Here is an 18,004-nt window from a genome sequence, read left to right on the forward strand (position 1 = left end):
TTATTTCAAAGCACGTTCTAAATAACAATTATTTTTGTTGATTATGTTAGTATAAAAATGTAATACATGAAAACATAAAATGTGCTGTATGTATTGTTAACATCATGACATGTAATCGGTTTGCAATTGTAGTTTATATTATAAGTACCTGGTTATGTAGTTTGAGGAGTTAACCATGGCAATTGGTTTTACTTGGTTTATTTCGCTGTTTATGTAAGTAGACAATATATTTTATTTATTTTTGAAGGCACAGAAACTAATGTTTTTGTTTAGATAAAACTAAAATATACATCTATCCATCTCCTAATCGCAGATTAGTTTTTTATAATCATTGTATTGATTTCAACCATTATTTAGTGGTGTTCTAAGACACACTTCTAAGGGGTTCAGAGTAAACTAATATGCTCTTATAGCATCCGTCATACATAATATGATGCTATAATACTGTGACAAAAAATATCTACCTATAATTCTTGCTTCTTGTTTAATTTGTTAACAGTGCACTATCTCATAAATGATGTACTAGGTAGCAATATTTCTATATTTAATAAAGTATACTGTATAGTGTATACTCTTGTCTTCTGAGTCCTCAAAGCTACGTCTCTATTTGCGTCTATTTCGCAACTGAATATATTTACACTATAGGTTGCAATCACGGATCCGGAGTAAATATTGGAGAGTGGTAATTTTTACAATTACTATATAGCATAGATATTATTTTCGTATATTTTAGATTTATGAGTATCACATTTTAGCATACTAGGTGCATTTTTTTTATCGAGGACATGTATTATTTTATTTCAACGTTTTGGAAAATATTTCTTAATATTTACTTTTTTTAATGACAACATATATTTTTATTTTTTATTCCAAAGTAGGATATTTTTCGGAGTCCTTCGATACATAAAAATTGAACTTTAGACGGGTAGTTTATAAATAGAGTGAAATAGGTCGTAGATGTACCCCGCAAAATGTTGGTCCACTACTCCACTCATTAATACTTTAAAATTATATACTCTTCCAAAATTCGATTTTTATGTATAGAAGTTCTCCGAAATGTATTTTGCTTTGGAATTAGAAATTAAAAATATATTTTGTCGTTCAAAAAATAAAAATGTGAAAAACTTATACAAATGATACGCATTGATACTTAAATAATAATGTTATTTTTAAAAAAAATGTTTTATGGCGTAAAAAAAAAATTTAAAACTCTCACTGGTAGTTATTAAAATAATAAGCTAGTGTTTTTCGATAAAAAAAAAATAATATACTCTATAGCCATTAGCCTGCACAGATAACATTTATTTGTAATTTTCTGAAGGTATCCAAAGTAATGAGTAATGACCAACAAGGTTTGTACGCCATTACTATGTTAAAATATGTTTATAACATCAACAGCGTGCAGGTGTCTTGTCGCCTTTGGTATTAATATTCGCACTATTGATTTGACTTTTGTCGACGGAAAACTGATAGTTAAAAAAATATATTAAATTGGTAGGTACCTATGTATGATATTAATATTCAGGTATAATAATATGAAAATACACGTTCGTATGAAAATAGGATTACGTAACGGATATACTTAGCGATATTGCCATATTGGCGACGATGATTTATTTCGAATCCAAACTGCAGTGTTACGTCGCGGTCGTGCGTATTTTTTATTTTATATTTTATTCGATTATTTCGATGTCGGGTTTGACTCGACCGCGTCGGTTTCTTTGTACTGTAGTTGGTGTTTGTTATTCCCGCGGTGGTCGACGGCAGCAGTTTCTCGTCGAATACCACAGAATATATCTGACGGTTCTCATCAGTCATCAGTTTCATCGGTCGTCATCGATAGCGCTCGGTTATGTCGCGCGTCACCTCCGACTTCGCTTAACTTCGCTTAACATTCGAATATAACACCCCATCTACGCAAGTTATTAAGTTTAACTAAAATATATTATTAACGGACGAAAAACTGACTGTCGGTCACTCGAAAAATAAATACTTTCGTGCCGGTGCGGCATAGTTGAGTGTAATTTTTGAATTGTTCAACGAACGATAACCCCGCGTATGGATTTACCCAAGTAAGTACCAGCAACACATATACTCTTATACTCGTGTCTAAGCACTTCTTACATTAGGGCACCCGGATTTAAATAACAGTACGAATTCCATAAAACAATGTCTTTAAGCATGACTTAAAATTTATTTTTCACAATAAATCAATTTTATGGTACCTACTTTAATAATTATCAAAGTTTAATTTCGGATATTAAACAATAATAATGATAATATTGAAAATTACTTAACAGTTATCGGTGAATACCAGGACGGCAGGACATCATCATCTTGGGGTAGTAATGTTGTATTATTCATTCTATAAATATACACAAAATTAAGAACCGATTTTAAATGCATAAAAATTAAAAAAATTATGTTAAATTCTGTATTCAACTATTTTATACCTGCTTAATTGTGAGAATTTCATTGAGCCTAACAAAATTTGTTGAGAAAACATTTGTAATCACTTAATTACCATTGTACACTAAAAACTCAAAAAAATTATAAATAGGTACCCCATACACTTACACTATGATAAAATTACCTATAAAAATGCTATATAAAAGTTTAAGTTTCACTTTTGAAGTATCTGTTACAATGTTACATATGAATTTAATTATGTATTTGGATGTTGGAGGAACGTACCTATTGTTCTAAAGCGCCCCCTCTCATAAAAAGAAGATGAAATACACTGTATTTAAATCCTGGTTCTAATTATCAGAAACAGTCGGGACTTAAAACTTAAATTATCTTTTTTGAGGTAACAACCAGACAGTAGGCACATATTAGAGGAGTGTTTGGCTCCCCCAGGTTTTAAAAAACACACTAGGTTTGGTTTGTGAATTTGTTTTGATATTTATGTTTACTCGCTTTATCCATATAAAATAAAAAATAAATACATTTTTATTAATTTATCTAATCTATTAATTCATTAGGTACAATTAGTTTTTAATTTGAATGAACAATGAGCATGTATTACGTAGTACCTACCTATGTATTGAGAGGACTTTGTATTCGAAACAAGTTTGTGAAATATACATTATTTTAGCACTCCAACTATACACACTTAAATGTGCGCCTACAATCGCTTTAATAGTTTCAATCTAGAATCGTTTTTAAATGCATTAGCTTCTCATTTTTATTGTTTGTAATTGCATCCGAATTAATTATGATTAGTCTTAGTCATTACACAAATATAATACTATATCAGGTATTTGGTGTATTTGGTTCAATTCGACCAACTCCCATATTTCAGCTAATTTTCTTGTTTTTGTTTTGGTACTCTGAAACTACTACAGCTATTTAGTATATATATTATATTATTTATGATTAACTTGAGGTTTAACGTTGAACTGAAGTCGACTACCTATATATTATTATAATTTATTTGATGAATTCATTTTTACCATATTAAAATTCAAGTTTATACCTCCGTGTACGTCGAATTTACAACTGTTTCGAACATGTTACATGTGTTTTTGTGATTTGCATTTTCTAAATGACATTGTAACTTAACTCTGACTGTATTGTATTTATAGATAAACGCATTACTACTGTTGTTCAAACAGAAACGTTATGAATATTAAATTTTATTTCTTACTAAAAATAAAATGTATTACTTATAATTTTTCGTTATTCGATGTTCGTATTTTTTTTAAAATGTAATATTAATTTAATTTGACCGTGTAATTTTTGGATTAGCGTGAGTTGTGATTATTGTTAATTGTTACCGAGTTAAATTTAAAAAAAAGTAGGTAGATAGGTATACCAATATTTAAGAGAAATCAAATTTCCTTAAAACTGGCAAAACCGTGTTAAGGCCATTTTACTTGCCACTTAGGGTTTACGAAGGTTTAGTCTACTGTTTTTACTTTATAATTCAGACAAACCAGTATAGGTACACAGTAATACATGATAAATAAATAATACTATACGTCTATACTATACACCGTTTTAAAATGTACATTTTTTATTCTTAGTGAAATAGTAGGTAATTTCTATAGGTATCCCTGTATAGCCATACAATGGCTTACATCTACATCTCTTTTTTTAATAAAGTTACACTAGGTAACGTGTTTATATATACGATTTGCTTGATATTTTTTATAGCACTGCTACTCCTAAATACAAATTGTCATACCTACCTACATATTTTGTTATTATTTAACTTAATAAACTTGCGAAGAAGTATAAAAAGGGTTTTTAAATTAAAACTATGATTACTGACTTGGTACGTATATTAATTTTCCAGAAAATCTGGTTGCTGCTTAAACGTAAATAGACCACAGCTATTCTGTCAATAGAATATGTATTCTTCAAAGCGCAAAACATGTATATTTAAAAAAAAGGCTCGTAAAAGAAGAAATATATCATATCCCATAATATCATATAAGTACGAATTTTATGAATTTTTACGTATCTACAAATTGTATTTTTATACATATAAAAAAGTTTAATAACTTTTGATACCTAAGCTAAAAGCGTTCGAAAATTAATTTTTAAAAATGTATGTTAATTGTCTAAAGTTGTGGTTTGCAATCAGGATGAAGTATAATATTTTGTATACATTTAGGATTTAATATTGAATCAATAAAGTAGGTACTAGACTGGCCCCTCACGGCCTCGCATCAAATTTTGGGGCCCTGTATTTAGTTTTTTTTTGGGCCCTATACTTAACTTCCAAAAAAATACAATCCTGGTACTATATTTAATTAACTGTGTAATAAACAATTAAAATATTAAATTAACATAGGTAATGTTAATCGAAACTGTTAATTGCGCGGATAATTATAATACAATTGGAAACTAATAAAATAAAGATTAGAGTAGTAAGTATATACTTAGTGTAAATAATTTTTGGAAGTAGCATTTTATAAAATAGGTAAAACAAATAATAATTACCCGTTGTAGTATTATATAAATTATTTTATTACCTACAGATATTATTTAGATATCAAATGTAAACATACTAAATAATGTTATACCTCGTGTTATACATGTTTATATGTAATAATAATATACATAACTATTTTTATATCGTTTTATTTATTTTATGATCAAATTATATTATAGGTACTTTACTTAATATAATTTTAAATAATAAATATATATAAAAAGAGTGGATAAGTATATAAATTAACATTTTTTAATTAGAGGAGAAAGTGTAATAGCGGTCCACGGTTGGCTTAAAATAATCCTAAAATTTAAAATAGCGTCTTTTAAGGTGCACTTTCCAAACAATTAACACATATTTTTCAATTATACATGAAATTAGTGAAAACTTAGCACTGAGCAAACTAAAATATAATTTTTTTCCTCATCTGGTACAATCAACTTTTTGTTGATTTCGTTTCTTTAGATATTACTAAAAAATTTAATTTATCATTAATTTTTTATATTTATAAACGTACTTACACAATTTTACATGTTGAATGCAGTTTTTAAAAGGTCATTTTTTTATATTTTTAGGGCATTTTTTAGAGGTTTTAAGTCATAAATACATTTTTTGAAAGGCTTTTTTTTGATATTTTGGGGATATAAATCCGAGTCCTAGTTATAACTAATTCATTAATCATTATACTCATTTGATATTCTATTTTTATGCATGTATTAAAATTCTTAGAAAAATATTCTGTCCTGGAATATGAAATTAAAAATGTATGCTGTCATTCAAAATCATAAAAACTTAAAAATGGCAATATTATAACAAAAATAGTTTTGTTTTTCAAATATGTAGATTAAAAATGACTTAGAATTATGTAAATATAATATATCTTAAACGTTTTGACATAGTGCAGAGTATGTACCCTCGTATATAGTATTATGGTTTCTTTTTAAGAAACTGAAAAAATTGTATTTTTATACCATTTTTTCCTGACTTTTAAAATATAGAACCAAAATGTTGTTCCACCGCGGTTGCAAATTAAACATTTAGAATAGTTGAGTACATTTGTGCGTGTATAAATGTCTACTTAAAATTAGATTAAATTGGAAGAGGTTAAACCATGATCGTTTGGCGTAAACCGGTCATTACTTTCTCTTTAGTTGACATATTGGGTATCGTGTGTCATGGTATTCAACACTAAAATGGAGTTTGCTTATATTAGGATTATAGAGTATACACGTCTACATAGTTACTTGTTCCTACAGGACTTGGATTTATATGCAATAATAAATGATAAATATGCAAAAACATGTTTTTAGATTATATCAAACTTACTAATTTGTACATAAATTGCTTACAATTATTTAGATATTAATCAAAATATGCAAAAAAATTGAATTTTTAATTGAGAATCAATTAAATCGTGGACATATATAGTTGAGCATTAAATTTGGATTCAAAGAAAAACGCATGTGAACATACATATTACATAAATATAATTTATATACAATATACATAATATATATATATATATATCCTAGCACTCTTTGTATAAAATAAATTATGCATGAAGTTTTAATGGCGTGTGATAAATATATTATATTGTGTCTTGAGTTAATACACTGTATTTTAGATTTATGTGTAATAATATTAGCTAATAAGTACCTATACCTATCTATATGTACTATATATATTATAAGTAATACTTCGCAAAAGATATTTGTAATCTTTAGTCCCGTTTTATAATCTTTTATAAAAAGTTACTGTTTCTTCATGTAAGCCATTGGTGATTTTCAATGAATAATATTTCGGAAAGTTTGTGTTTTACTTACAACATTTGATTATTTAGTATTACCCCAGATTTGAATGACAATATAGCATTGGCACAATGAAATATTTGTACATAATATGGTGTTTTGTGCATAAGTTGGTATATTTGTTATTTATAAGTTCTAACTAGTGAAATAATCATACAGATGAGACAGGTGCCCCCCGAAAAATTTACTGTCTATGGGTACTTTACGAAACATTATCAGGAGAGACTTAAAGTTGAAATTATTATAAATGTTTTTTAGTCGATCACTGCAGTAGAGGGTTATCGGTTATGACTTATAGTATTTGGAGTATGAATGACATTCCGTCATCATGTGTTTGATTGTAGTATTACTCTTATTAATACATAAATAGACAAAAATTATTTTTGTAAAACTCAGATTTAAATTATAACACATTTTTATTTTTGTATGGGTCATAGTGCTCTTGGAATGAGCTCACGAAGCACGGTTTAGAAACTGCTGTGTTATACCATTGTACCAATAAATAATGGATGTTTTTATGCCTTAATTAAAATATTATCTACAAATTAATTAATTGTGTAAATTTAAATTAGTTATAAAATGTTTTAGATTCATAAATCGTGTATAATTAAATGGTTTTTTTTTGTCGTTTTCTAATACATTGATGAGATGATATATTTGAAAAACTGCTATAATCAATGACCAATGGAAAAATTGTATTAAACTCTTATTTTATTTACTTTTAATTACATTTTTAATTGTATATTATGTTTGATGAATTTTCATAATTATTTTCAGTCTCTAGTGATTAGGTATGCATAATTAAAAATGCTCGTTAAGAAGTTTTGTGTGATAGTACTTATATTTCGCTGCCATAAAACAATCTTATTTTGTCTTGTAGGTATTTAATGATATAATATAATATATTAAATTCTACATGTTCATAATATAATAGTAATTTATTTGTCCAATACTTATAATAGTCAACGGCCATTGATAATCATAATATAATATATTACTTTTATTAAACTACAATGGGATTACATTGATAATATCACGTCACTTTAGTAAGCACTGATAAGTATAATGATTGATATGACACTAGACATTATATAAATTACGGTATAATAATATAATCGTTTCTAAAAACTAAATTTTATAAAACGTGGAGCTTACTAAAATATATACGCTGCAGCGGTCGCGGTCTCGTAAGTTATAACAATTATGTATGCATATAAAATATCATGCATTATGCACTCTGCACATACTAATGTAATATAATATTAATTCAATTTGTCTAGTAGTCTCGTAATACTCATACGCGCCGAATCAGTGTTGTATTCGAGTAGCTACCGGTATTAAAAAGGGTTATTGAATACTTGACTATTTTTATACTGGTCGCCTATGATTTATAGATACCTCTAAATTTATCCTTATAAGGGCGTTGGAGCCGGTGCGTTTTTTAGTATCAAAAACAGGAAAAATTCTCACACCCTTTAATATTTTAAAGAAGAGAACATTTTACAGGTCGAATTAAAGCCCGATTTTTAAAATTATAATTATAGACGCTAAAACATGCATTTGAATAGCGCACAATATTTGTTATTTTTCAAACGTATTTTTCTAGCACTATTTAAAGTAAAATGACAATTCGGGTTTGAAACCGACCTGAATAACAACTCTTCTTTTAAATAAAAAAAAGTTAACAAAATCTAACTATCCCCCCCCCCCCCCCCCTAAATAGGTATTGAGCTGTAGGTTAGTGGAAAATTATTTTAACTAGGGTATAGTAGCTAAAATATTTAATAGAATTTTCGAATTGAAAACCCCGACACCGACACACTTAAAAAAAATTTATTTATTCCGTGATAAATTTCGGTTAAATATTAGAAAGCAATGATAATGATAATTTTTTATTTTTAGCAATTATTGAAAGTATACTAAAAACCAGTGTTTTTACAACATTGGTTCTCCCGAGTGGGATATTGCAGTCGAACGTCGAATTGTTATTCTTATCACAATCGCAGTGTACCGCCAACTATACCAGCATAATGGTCGGTGTCGGATGATCGAAGAGCAATTTTTTATTTTAATATTCGTATAGCGTTATTCACAGTGTTTATATTATTACAATTTTTTTTTTTACTTATTACTTTCACCTGTTTTGCGGGTTACTCGTTTCTTGGGACAGACAGTCTAGTTGGCGACGGCAGGTAATCATAGCAACTAAAACGTTATCTTTAAATCATTCTGATTAATCTAGCCTTCGCGCGTCGATCATTAAAGCTGCAGCGGAGCATCTAATAAAATTACATATATTATGGAGTTTTTATTGACCGTCAAACCACAGCAGCAGTCGCGATGCTGATATCGTATTAAGTGGACGTTACAATAACGTCGTATGTTTGAGTGCAATATTAACATACCTTTATAACTTTTATTGAGTATTTTATCATGGAAAAATATATGATTAACAATATGTGTAATTCGATCGCCTACCGAGTAACATAGTATTCTAATATTGTGTCGTCGTTTTAGTTTGTGATTGTATGTGTTTGTGGTTTTATTTTTTTTGTAATGATGTCATAATTTCCGAAGAAGGACGCAAATAATCTGTTTTTTTTTATTATTATGAGGTAACGAATGGGTACTAGTGTACTAAGTTTTGTTGATTTTTCTCATATGTATAATATGTAAATGTGTATTATTACGCTATTTAGGTACGCATGATAGGTAATAGTACGATTTTTAAAACTTAAAGTTTTATTTTCGATTAGTCCTCGTGCATTCTGAAAGTCGGGTAAAATGTAAATTAAGTCTCATAAATATAATCGCTTATTTGAAAAAAGAATAAACCAAAAATATATTATAAATGTTTTTGTGTTACTTTTTTGTATTGTTTTAATTATACGTGTTAATTTCATATTATACAGTATATGTCTGCAGTATAATATCGAGAAGATATAATAATATTAAAGAATCATTTTAATTACTGATAACCATTTATATAGTAAGTAAGTGTGTATAATATATGAATACACAGTTGACATAATATTATGCATAGACACTAACTGTTATATTTTATCTTGCTTTATAATTTTTAACATTAACATTTAAAGTTATCACTAGTTATTACGACGACGTTTAAATTGTGATATTCGAAACTTGTGTACCTATTTAATATTAATATAGCAACCATAAAAAAAGTATTTATTTCAGGATTCAAAATCAAAAGACTTAAGTCTAGTCTAAGTCTAATTAATTGTTAGTTGTTTCAATAAAGAAAATGATCCCCTAACCGGGCATGGCAGAAACCTACGGGTGCCTAAATAGAAATTCTGCCAAATAGGCGTCCGAACTAGGCCTTTGGGCCTACTCCCAGACGTAGTGCCATACGAAAAAAAAAATATTATATTATAATATAGGTGTTAAGTATATATTATGTAGACCAGATGTCTCCAGATCTACGTCAATTATAAATTATAATTACCGGTGTGTTTTTTCTTCGTGCTAAATCCTAATAATTTGTGTAATATTCACGTTTACTCGTTAACCTGTCCTTACCTAATATTTTCTACTCGTAAATAGTATAAATACAACATCATTAATTATTTTGGGAGTGGTGATTTTTCGTCTTCGTCTGACACGCGCAACAAGTAAATATGTATTATATACGTCCAACGATTGATTCGCAGCTAAGCGACAAGAATGTTGTGAAAACAAGTTTCATCAATTCTTCGTCGAGTCTACTCGTGAGATCAACCATTCCCGCGATTTAAAATGTTCATAATCCCTCTCAGACGCTAAAAAAATTTTATGAAAAAAGTATAAATTGTATTTTGATTTTTGAAGAGTCGTCGAAATCAAAAACTCGCGGTAAAGTCGATCTTGCAGAGTAGACTAGCCAACGGGCAACGACATAATATTATATGCCTATCATTCAAATCTGTTTCAGAATTATTATTGTCGCTTCACTAGTTCACTATAGATTAAACTAGGTGCGTCCAGCCGTTACGTTGGAACGAAAACGTGTCCATAGTGATTTCCCGTTGTCGCCGCGCGGACGTGTGACATATCATAATATTATCATATTATAGCTGACAAACAAAGATGGAAAATCACCGTTTCCTGCAATTTCCCCCCTCCTCGGCCTCTACGATTTGCGTAATTTATTACGGAGCTGCAAATATCAAATAAATCCAATATATAGGTACCTCATATAATATACCTGCAGCGGTGTCGAATTGAACCTATATGTGTTAAAGGAAACTGTGTATAATTTCGATACCGTAAAACGAAAAAATTAGTCGCCGTTCGCGCGCGTGCCTGCATAGTTCATTGAACCATAATAATGATGTACCTGCTATAACAGCACTCGTAACGTACTCGCAGCGTATACGCACACAACGTGCACACCACCACGAAGTAGCGCGGTGGCAATATTTTCAAACACTACTTTTAGATTTTCATTACCCGTCGGCGGCGGCAGCGGTCGCACATTCGTGACGGCGTGTCGTCGTCGTGTACATCGCCGCCGCCGCCGCCGCGCCGCTCTGGCAAAGGTCCAACAACGATTGTTTTTCGTGTACCTACCTACCTACTACTTAGGCTTATCGCTGTCGATTATCGTTGTTTACATAATATTGCGTTTTCTGTTTTTCTCCACAAGATCCGACGAGATGGTGGAAGCGCTGGCGACCGGTTTTCAAAATCTCTACAACAAGTACACCAGATCGGAAAACGGGCCGCAGGACGGCGGCAGACGCGATGTGTACATTGTGCCGGTCAACAACAACACGGCCGTCGCCACTGGCGACGCTCAGAGTCAGTTCCTCTTGCAGCGGTACCGCCCGAAAGCTCGCAGGTCGTTCGTGTTCGACGCCAAACACCTGTGTCAGGCTAAGACTCTGAAATGGCACATGATGAGACAGAGCAGACTGCGGGCGTCCATGGGACAGTGTTGTCCGGTCTGCATACCCGTGAGTATAAATTATCCCATGGTGCTCTCTGACTTTTTATTTATCATATCACGTGCGTCCGGCAAACCTCGAGCAAAATATGTATATCTAAGAAAGGCTTCCTTTATTATTTGCATTTAAGTTCTATAAAAAACAAACAAATTATTGTTCACTTTATAAACACTTGCTGGTATCTAGTATATAGTTGCGCGGTTTCGCAGTCGTCTATAGCAGGGATGATGGACAACCATTTTTCAGTGGCCCGTGCTACATTTCAATTTAGTTTATAAAAATATAAAATGTTAAGATTTTTCTGTATTTTATTTTATTATATTTATTTTATTATTAAAACCGATATAATGTTTATCGTAAAAAGTAGAAATAAATTATTATCTAGTATTGAACTATTGAATGTAAACAATATTATATTATTTACAGGCGTATAGTTAACATTAGGTTTTTTTTTGCTTTCTATGTTCTCTAGATTTTCGCACATTCAAAATTGGTCCTCTAGTATCGTTGAGTTGCCCATCCCGGGTCTATAGCATAGGCACAGACTCTAGCTTCAGACCCTTCATGCTGAATGAGATCAATCCAGCCACATTTCCATTAGTATGGGTATAAGTCTGTTTTACCGGACACCCTTTTTTTCAATTTTTCTCCACCAAAATACGTATACCGAATACCGAATTAAAACGTGTTTGAAAAATTATAGGTAGGTACTGTTCAAAAGTTACGGCAAATTAAAGTTGTTCGTGTTTCAGTGTTTACCGGTCAAATCAGGTTGACTATTTCTACTCCCAACCTCCCTCAGGAGGTCCAGTAAAGTCACAGGATAGATAAAGATAAAGTAGACTTAATTTGAAGTTTGTCTTTACCCAAAGTTGTCTTACATAACAAATCCAGGAATGTTTTAGATTTTAATTGTTGAGTGACCACGCTGGGTATTACATTCGCAGCTTTTATGGCTTTTCGCAAAATACTATTTTTAGTTTCTGTCGCTCATCGTTATGTCCACAATCCACCATAGGTACATACCTACTTTCTGTTACATATTGTCCGTGATCCGACGCGAATTATAGTATTTTTGAAAAATTGGTAACAATTTCAAATTCACTGCGCACGAGGGTAATGAGTAATGACTTATGAGTATTTAAACCGTATTCTGTAGTCGTGGGAATGTCTACAACTTAGAGTTGCCGTAAGTTTTGAACAGTAAGTTTCTGTAAATTCTTCCAAACATTTTCGAATTCAGCATATTAAAAAACACGTATTTCGGGTGAAAAAAATTTTTAAAAGGGGTGTCCTATAAAGGAGAGTTGTTCCGAAAATTAAAAATTGATATAAAAGAAGGTTTAAAAGCAACAAGTTAATGATTTAGACAAAAAGAAAATGTTCTTGGAAAAATTTACATTTCATTATAATTTATTTTTTATCATTTGTTCGACATGAAATACCATTTTAAAATAGTTATTTTAAGAAGCTGGAAAACTCCCGAATTCCCGGTGGCCCAATCCGCTCTTGATGAAAGTGTTCATTATTGTATATATTTTTTATATTCAAGTAAAGTAACTGAAAGTTGTACTGAATATAATAAATATTATTTTTACATATTTTAAGTAGGTACCTATATAAATTACCAACGGCTATTATTTAATGCAATTTATTGGTCAATTAATCCAGAAAATGATCGAGCGCAACTGGTCCATCGACCTTAAATGTTTTGAATGTAATTAGTATATAAAAAGGTAATTTTAAGCGTTTCTAGTTGTTAAATAAATTATCAAAACATAAAAATGTTTCCGAAAGGGTATTTAAAATTCCTATTATTAAATATAAAGTCAATACTACTGTTGTGCTGCCACTATTTACGTAGGTATAATTTATATTATATTTGCATTGCAATAAATCGATGCAGTTTGTACTATAATATAATGTGATTTTATTTTGTAGAACACACCGTGTGGTACTGCAAAAGTCGTGTCAAATTTAAAGAACTTATTGGACATATACAACATCGGTAACATTCAAAAGTCGATGTTCGGCTGTTTCGTCGACGATTTAAAGTTTTTCTACCAGCTCAAAAGCCAAGAGTACAAATATATATACGACGAAGTAGGTACACATGACATAGCGTAGTACTTATGTTGTACTTATGCACATGTGCATTGTTCATGGTAATTAATTTATTGAGTTATAACTCGTTAAGGTTCTGGAAGACGAAGTTGTGGAGAAAGCAATTGCTGCGGCCGCACGTAATGCGTGTTCTGAAGATGCGGTGGTTGGGGATAGTCGTTTTGATGAGGAGATGAAAACACAGCAAGCAAACACGAGACGCATACTAACGGTCATAAGCGCAAATGTTAAAAACTGGGTCTACAAGTAAATTTGTTTGTTTACCATTTTCCTTCAATGCATGTGCATTATTATTGACTGTGTTTTGTAGAGTAATCGGTTGGTTCACATACCGTATGATCTCGTTATTGGCCACCAGCCTCGTGGTCCAGCCCACTCAAATCGACAGGGTCAGGGAAGCTGAACAGAGTGGCCTTCCTGTGATTTATTTACCGTTGCATAAAAGTCACATGGACTATATACTTTTGGGATTGGTGTTGACAGTAAATAACATCAAACCGCCTTTGGTAGCAGCCGGAGAGAACCTTAGAGTTTTCTTCATTAGGTACATGGTTCTTGTTTAACAATTATTTTTATAACAAATAATGTAATGATAAAATGCTAATATTGATTTAATTTTTATTTCAGTAAACTGTTGAGTTTCTTGGGAGCATTTTACATCAAGAGACACATAGACACAAAAAGAGATCAACTTTACTGGTCAGTTTTGAGCAGTTATATTAAAAACAGTATGAAAAATGGACATCATATAGAATTCTTTTTAGAAGGTGCCAGAACTCGAAGTGGAAAGTGTTGCGTTCCTAAAGGTATGCTAATCAAATATAAAAATATGTAGGCATTGCATAAATCATGTATAATTATTTGATTTCTTCAAATAGCTGGATTATTGAGTATCATAGTGGATGCTTATCGTGAAAAAGTTATTGAAGATGCGTGGATTATACCCGTGTCTATGAGTTATGACCGAATATTGGAAGGGAATTTTGTTAGAGAACAACTTGGTCAACCAAAAAAGAAGGAGACTTTCTTCGCCGCAATTTCGACATTCATTAAAGCTATTTGTTCACACTATGGAATTATGAGGGTGGATTTTAATAAGCCATATAGATTACGAGTATGTTTAATATAATATATTAATTATTAAAATTATTATTTGAATGAAATATATGATAGTTATTAATAATTATAAAATCAATTATAACCTAAATAGTTATAACAGAATAAATTGTTGCGTTGATGCAAGATGTGATCAAGTGAAAATTATGATGATTTTATTTTGAAATTTGAAATTTGTAGTACCTATTTCATGATTATTTTATTATTCCACTTAATCAATTTTTGTTTATCTAAATCACAACATAGTTGCCATCAGAAAAAAAATGATGAGGTAAAAAAACCAAATTAAGATGTCATATTATAAAGTTTAAATTTAAAAACAAATTATAATAATTTTACTTGATTATTTTTTGCATGGTAGCTAAAAAATGCATATTGAATTTGAGGTTAGCCATTAAAAATAAAAACATTTTGGTTTAATTACATTTATTGTATTGTTGTGTACTATAGTTTCATAATATAAACTTATTCAAGAAAATTTGTACCTTACAAAATTTAATTTAAAAAAAAAAATCATGCTGTAGACTATATTTATTTTACTTAATTTTTAAATAATTATTAACAGTAGGTAGGTATATTTGATATTTTTTTTAAACATCAAGATATTTAGATTTCACCAAATATCTTTAGAAACAAATTTAGCCCCTTGAATTTCATTATAAGTGTTTTTGAAATAAGTATATTATATTTAAACCTATATTTGTATATTATTGATATAACTTATACACATATTGTTTTTATATCATATTTCAGGATTTATATGAATCGATTGATAAATTGACTAAATTAGAAAACGAATCATTAAATAAGAATGGTATGGAAATGATGTCTGCAACTATTTGCTATAAAACTACAGTTGACAGAATGGCAAAACATATAGTTTATGGTAATATTACTTTTTTTGAATTGAAAACTATTGATGATAAATATTAAGCTACATTTAAAAATCTAATGTATGTTGTATTATATTTTTGGTTCTTGTTCTAATATTTTGTTACATTAATGTACGTTTAAGTTTACCATACCAATTCTCAATTTAAATTTTTTGACAAGACCTTTCTTTGAGTTGGTATTTGAGCTTCTGGTATTTCTTTAACCTTAATTAAGTTCAGTTAAATTAAATTTTAAATTAAATTATATTATTATTTATTTTCAAGCACAAATAATACACCAATAGAACATTTTTTTAGGTTATAAGTTTCAGAACTAATTTAAATGTTATGCATGTATAATATCATTGATTAAAATATATAGTATATTTAATATATGATAATATTATGTTTATACTTTTATAGTTTTGTATATAATTGAATCCACGATGAAAATAATTTAAAAGTTATCCTTTTTCCATATAAACACATGTAGTATTTTATAGATTGTTGGAAATCAACTCCTATAATGTCAACGCATGCAGTGTGCTTTTTACTTTTGAATAAGCATAGAAATGGTACTACCTTAGAACAGTTGGCCAAGGATTTATCATTGATGCGTGATAAACTTTCTCAAGCTGATAGAGATGTCGGTTTCAGTGGAAGGTCCATAGAAGTTATCAAACACGCAGTAAGTGTTAGATGAAAACTATAAAATTAAATATTTTACAAATTTGTTATTGTTTCAGCTTGATCTCTTAGGGCCAAAATTAGTTGTATATGAAAATACTGATTCTGGCCGTATTGTTAAACCGATTCTTGATGTACCAGTCTTAATAGAACTCTCATATTACGGAAATAATCTTATTTCCCATTTTATGCATCAATCATTAGTGGGTCAGTATTAAATATAATATATATTAATGTAATATTTTAAGATTTTTCTTTATAATTTTATTGTGGATTAATCATAATTAAATTTTACAGCTCTTACAATATGTAAATTAATCAGGTGGGACTTTTTGGACAAAGCTATAACAGAAATGATAATCTCAAGAAATGACTTGGTTGGAGATGTAACATTTCTTACCAATTTACTGCAATTTGATTTTGTTTTTATTAAACCTTGTGATACTCTGGATAATATTGTGGATACAGTGATTAGACATTTTGAGGAAGAAGAAATTATTTTGATGGATATGGTATTTCATAAAACAATTATTATTTCTATTTAGTTAATTGTAGTATAATTTATGTATTATTTATAAGCATCTATTTTATTTTAAAGATCCTCGAGGAAGAGAGGCGTAGCCAACATATTGCAAAAATGTTAGATAGTGATTCTGATGATGATTATCAACGCCCATATGTCGAAATTGATGTTAAATACCGTGTATGTATTTTTTTTATTGACTGTTTTGTATAATTTACAAAATTTTTCCTATCTTAACTCCTATATTAATTGTGTGTTTTTAGTGTGTGTATAATAATTGTTTTAATGTTTAGGTTAACACAAATGTAAACAGTTTAAATAAATTAAAATTTTATCGATCAGTTATGATGCCATACTTAGAATGCATGGCCGAAAGTGCTGGAAGTTTTCTTGCTTTGTCAAATAATTCAGTCATAGAACGTGAACACGTACAAACAATTTTAAACCAAATGCACGAAAATTTGAAAGAGGGAATCCTGTCTTATGGTAAATTTTGCTTGTCAAATTTAGATAAACTCGTTGTATTACAAAAATAAGGATACCCATTTGTTTCCCATAAATAATTCATTTGTATGTAAAAAATGTTTATAGGTGAAAGTATATCTCTTGATACCATCAAACATTCATTTTTGGCGTTTGAAAAGTTTGACTGTCTAAAAATCACAACAAAAGACAATATCAAGACATTGCAGATGAATAATCAACCCAATGAGTTAAATCCATGTATGCAGGCCATGTCAGATTATATTGAGGAATTTGTTAAACAATTAAATTAAAACTGTAAAGTATTGTGTTTACACAATTTAAAACCAAATTGTACAGTTGTTCAATTGCAATAAATTGGATTAACTGGTTAGTGGATTTATATTAAAGAGTTATGTAGGTATTATGTACATTTTTAAGTATTTATTAAAAGACATTAAAAGCCGCAAAATATTTATGAATTGAATCACATTGTTGTTTTAATTTTAAAAACTGCATTC

General features: G+C 29.6%; 1 protein-coding gene across 4 annotated transcripts; it reads left to right on the top strand.

Annotated features, from left to right (window-relative positions):
• The first annotated feature begins 51 nt into the window (after positions 1-51).
• On the top strand, positions 52-17,801 carry LOC100166666 (glycerol-3-phosphate acyltransferase 1, mitochondrial). Of its 4 annotated transcripts, none has more exons than XM_008188914.3 (14): positions 52-213; positions 11,399-11,708; positions 13,641-13,802; positions 13,897-14,069; positions 14,134-14,367; positions 14,451-14,629; positions 14,702-14,937; positions 15,693-15,825; positions 16,315-16,499; positions 16,558-16,705; positions 16,796-17,010; positions 17,097-17,201; positions 17,315-17,507; positions 17,613-17,801. In XM_008188914.3, exons 1-14 carry the CDS (start codon positions 176-178, stop codon positions 17,795-17,797), a joined length of 2,496 nt encoding a protein of 831 aa, XP_008187136.1. In that variant the 5' UTR covers positions 52-175; the 3' UTR covers positions 17,798-17,801. The 4 variants fall into 4 exon arrangements, with proteins under 4 accessions (XP_008187136.1, XP_003247305.1, XP_001943638.1 ...); XM_003247257.4 differs by lacking the exon at positions 52-213 and adding an exon at positions 1,634-2,072; XM_001943603.5 differs by lacking the exon at positions 52-213 and adding an exon at positions 8,701-8,942.
• The last annotated feature ends 203 nt before the right edge of the window (positions 17,802-18,004 follow it).

The sequence above is a fragment of the Acyrthosiphon pisum genome, chromosome A2 (genome assembly GCF_005508785.2).
Source record: "Acyrthosiphon pisum isolate AL4f chromosome A2, pea_aphid_22Mar2018_4r6ur, whole genome shotgun sequence".
NCBI classification, from domain to species: domain Eukaryota; kingdom Metazoa; phylum Arthropoda; class Insecta; order Hemiptera; family Aphididae; genus Acyrthosiphon; species Acyrthosiphon pisum.